This window comes from Capsicum annuum, chromosome 4, assembly GCF_002878395.1.
Source record: "Capsicum annuum cultivar UCD-10X-F1 chromosome 4, UCD10Xv1.1, whole genome shotgun sequence".
Lineage (NCBI taxonomy): Eukaryota > Viridiplantae > Streptophyta > Magnoliopsida > Solanales > Solanaceae > Capsicum > Capsicum annuum.
This window is the reverse complement of record NC_061114.1, coordinates 185,365,057-185,369,671: the sequence shown is the minus strand read 5'-3', so window position 1 is coordinate 185,369,671 and position 4,615 is coordinate 185,365,057. Positions and strand designations below refer to the sequence as shown.

At 31.2% G+C, this 4,615-nt stretch overlaps 1 protein-coding gene across 1 annotated transcript; it reads left to right on the top strand.

Moving 5' to 3' along the window:
* Window positions 1-1,636: 1,636 nt before the first annotated feature.
* On the top strand, window positions 1,637-3,893 carry LOC107867654 (protein ROH1-like). Its single transcript, XM_016713994.2, has one exon. It carries the CDS (start codon window positions 2,409-2,411, stop codon window positions 3,573-3,575), a length of 1,167 nt encoding a protein of 388 aa, XP_016569480.1. The 5' UTR covers window positions 1,637-2,408; the 3' UTR covers window positions 3,576-3,893.
* The last annotated feature ends 722 nt before the right edge of the window (window positions 3,894-4,615 follow it).

Below are 4,615 nucleotides of genomic sequence, written 5' to 3'. Positions count from 1 at the left end.
CCTACAAATATCACTTTTATTTTTTTTAGGACAAGAATATCACCTAACTATCTCTATTTTCCTCAAAAAAATACTTTGCCCTTCAAAAACATTTCTTCTCTCCTAGTTTGCATGATATGCCATTAAAATTTCCTTTTTATATATAAGATATAAGAAATAGATCTATTTAACTTATCAAACTTCTTTAACTACAACTTGGTCTTATTTAAAAAAATAAATAAATACACATGATATATTTCTTATTGAAGAACAATTTAATGCCATACTTTAAATTTTATATTTATTTTGTCTTTCTTACAAAAATAAAAAATAAATTATATTTATTCTTTATTCGATATGAGAAAAATTACATCATATGATAAAAATATTAGATAATCACACAACTTAAAGGAAAATAATTCCTCTGGTAATGCAATGCACATTACTCATCCATAAAGTAGTTGATGTGTCCAAGTGTACATAAAACTAAAGGATTGAATTATTTTATTTGGTACTTTTCAAAGTTTTTTAAATTTATTTATTTCATCTCTTAATAATATTTTTAAAAATCAAGGTATTTATATGAATTGATACTAATTTAATATTTTTTTGTTATTTATTTCATATACTAACGATTCTTAAAATGTAAAATAAATAAAAATGATGGCTTTTAGATTTTCATATACGTATTAAATTTAGTATTTTTGAAGGAATGAAAAATTATTTAGTCATGAAACAAATTAATTTTTTTAAAAAATATTAACAAAATAATCTAATATTACAAATGAATCTTTGAAATAGTACCCAACCAGATATCGCTTACTTTTTGTGAGTTTAGTATATAAATTGGTGTTTATTTATATAATAAGATAAAATATAGTATAATAAAAATAAAAAATAAAATGAAAAAATGAAATTAAAAATAATAAATTTCTATTTTCTAAAGTTTTTGCCTATGTTAACTTTGCGAATTTACTTGATTTGTTTATGAAATTTACTTAGGGAAAATCTGCAAGAAGAATTCATTTTCTTGTTATCTTTTATCAAAAAGGTCTTGCTTAAAATTTTGCAGGTGATCTGCATACTAATTAAAATTTTCAGGTGATAATTACCTTTAAGATTTTTCTATTGAATTTTGCTTCACAAAAAAAATTCTAAGATTTTCTCCTTCAAATTTTGTTTTATAGAAAAATTTATAGGTTTTCCATTGAATTAGTTTGGTTGAAAAAACTTGTAGAGAATTAGATTACTGATAAATTCTTTTACAAATTCTTCAAAAAAATAAATAAATTACATAATTTAGATTTTTCTTGTACTTTATAAGGTGTGGGTTTGAATAAATGAACTTGAATAATTAAATAGGTTTATAATTAAGAAAATATTTGATTTTAACAACATGGCATGCCAAGTATGAGAGAATAAGATTTTTAAAGTATTAAATATTTTTTAAGAAAAATAAAAATAATTAAATGATATTTTTATCCTAAAAAAATATAAAAAATATTTATAGATAATTATAAAAACTTGGGTGACTATCCATGAAAATTACTCTAATTGGTATTAACGATGAGCTAATCCAAAAGGGATCCTAGTTAACAATACTTTTCATTTTATTTTTCCATTAAAGTTGGTGGGGGGATAGCGTTTTGAGAATTTACAATTTTTACAATCATTGAATTTCTCTTTCATCACTTTTTTTTTTTTTTTTCACTTTATAATTTTCCAACAAACCGATATACGCGGTCCAAATGAAGCACAATATAAGGGCGTTTTCCTCCTCTTAGGGTTCCATAAACATTTGCGACTGACTTTGTCTTCTCACATGCCCCCCCCGCCCCTCTTCTCTCCTATTTCTTTATCTCCACTCAAATTCTTCATTCTCTGTTAACCAGTCATATATTATTTTAATTATCCATTTTCTTGGATTTTAAGATTTCTATTATATATTGGGAATTTTGGTCTTGTTAAGCAAAGTGTTGTGCCCATTTTCTTGGTATCTCTTTGTCAATTCTTGATCCTGTATTTTAGTGTGGGGTGGCTCTAAGAAACATTTAAAGATTTCAATAATATTTTGGAATTCTGGTCTCATTAGTCAAAGTGTTGTGTCCATTTTCTTGAAATCTCTCTGTCAATTCTTGATCCTTTTCTTTTAAGTGGGGTGGCTTTATTTTTCTTGAACTTAAAATCTTTACAAGAAATTGTTCTATTTGTATTTTGGGTTTTTATTGTTTGGGGAAATCTTGAAGTATTGATTATATTTTTGCTAATTTTCTTTTTTGACTCCCAATTCCATTTTAAGGTTGTCTTTTTCATCAGTAGTCTTTTGGGGTTTGATCTGAATTCTTGGTTTTCAATTTTTTCAAGATTTTATTGAAAAAATTTGAGTGTTTCATGTGAAAAAAAGAAAGAAAAAAAAAAAGAGTCTAGAAATGCCAGTTACAGATTATCAAGGGGCATCAGCATCATTTACAAATTTTGGAAGGTCACTTTTGAGTATGCGCCGTGATCAGGTGCATTCAATGGAATCTGCTCATGAAGCCACTAGCCAAGAGCTAGAACTTGAAGCTTTTCAAAAGCAAGTAGCCGAGCGTTTCAATGAATTATCTTCTGTTGATTCTGATCAATTGCTTTCCGTTCCGTGGATCCGTAAGCTATTGGATGTTTTCCTCTGTTGTCAGGAGCAATTCAGGTCCATTTTGTTCAACAACACTGCTAACTTAAACAAACCTCCTATGGACCGTTACGTTACTGAGTATTTCGATAGGAGTGTGAAGGGATTGGATGTTTGTAACGCAATAAGGGATGGGATTGAACAAATCAAGCAGTGGCAGAAGCAGCTGGAGATTGTTTTGTGTGCATTGGAGAATCAGAGGTGCGTTGGTGAGGGACAATTCCGTCGTGCTAAGAAGGCGTTGATTGATTTCGCTATTGGTATGCTTGATGAGAAGGAGTCTAATACATCTGTTGCGCATAGAAACCGGTCATTTGGAAGAAACAATACTCAGAATGATCACAAGTCTTTGGGGCATTTTCGGTCGTTGTCATGGAGTGTTTCGAGGAATTGGTCTGCTGCTAGGCAGCTCCAAGCTATTGGTAACAACTTAGTTGCACCAAAAAGTAATGAAATTGTTGCTACCAATGGATTAGCTTTAGCTGTTTTTACAATGAGTTATGTGTTATACTTTGTCATGTGGGCACTTGTGGCTGCAATACCTTGCCAGGACCGTGGCCTGCAGACACATTTTTATGTGACCAGGCAATTCGTTTGGGCCGTGCCAATCTTATCCCTGCACGAAAGGATTTTGGAGGAATCAAAAAAGAGGGATCGTAGAAATGCTTGTGGATTGTTGAAGGAGATTCATGAGATGGAGAAATGCGCTCACCACATGAACGAATTGATCGATACTGTTCACTTCCCAATCACAGAGGAAAAAGATGGAGAAGTGAAGCAAAGAGTGCATGAACTTGGGCTTGTTTATGATGGTCTAAAGAATGGATTAGACCCTTTAGAGCGCCAAGTTAGAGAGGTTTTCCATAGGATTGTTCGAAGCAGGACTGAAGGCCTCGACTCTATCGGACGAGGAAATCATGAGTGACACAACATGTTGCATTGTTTGGAAGCCATCGATTTAGAACATAAGGATAATATGATATATAGATTTTCCCCTTTTGTTCTTTTCTTTTTTGAGCCTTTTTTTAGATGAGAAAAGAAGGGAGAATGGTGGTTAATGGTGCCGCAATGTGCCAGAAAAATAAGTAGTTTAAAGAGGTAAAAATCATGTATTTTCACCTTCATATATTATGTAAAGAACTTGGGGGAAAAATGTGGATCTTTGGTCCATTTTGGTGATGTTCATCTTGTTTGGGATTGTATAATCACTTGACTTTGAGTTAAGTTTGCTTTTTCTCTTCAACTGAGTTTCCTTTTTTCAGTCTTTTTTAGTTCTTGTTGCTTGCAACCTTGGTATATATATATTTGGTATATCTCTTGATTAAATAAGTTGCCATTGAATTAGAATTTTTCGTGTTCATATCATTCATTGTCGCTCTGTTTCTATCTTCTTGTTTGCCATTTTCTTTTAAGCATGTCAATGATAATGTCAAGTTTATATTGGACTGTCATGGTTGACTGTTCAGTTTGGACATTTTCTCCAAATAATCCTTTACTTCTGGTTTGTGATTTTCTGCTTTATAAGGCTGTTTTTCTGTTCATCAAATGACCATTTGCCTCTGGGAATGATCATTTTATATTAGTCTCAGTTTATCCTAGATCAAAGACAACCCTTTTGCAATTCCAATACATTGATACTTTTGGAGTTGCCTCTATTGGGTCTTTGGATTTGTCATTGGGTGTCTATTTGGTCAAGAGCAAAAGATTTGTCAATTTGAGATATTATTAAGAGATTGAAGGGGGAGCCCGATCTTGGAGTCAAGGTAAAACTGTCTCCATGTGACCTCTATAAGGTCATGGGTTGGAGTCTCAAAAACTAGTACTAATTTATGCATTAGAGTAAACTATCTACAATCTACATCACTCTCCTTGAGAGCACCCTTCCTCGAATCCTGTTAATGCAAGAATGTTTTGAGCATCGGACAACTTTTTTTGAATTTTTTAAAGTTATTATTAAAAGGTTTG

Excerpts from the sequence above, each read along its gene's own strand:
- LOC107867654 (XM_016713994.2), top strand. The coding sequence starts at position 2,409 with ATGCCAGTTACAGATTATCAAGGGGCATCAGCATCATTTACAAATTTT.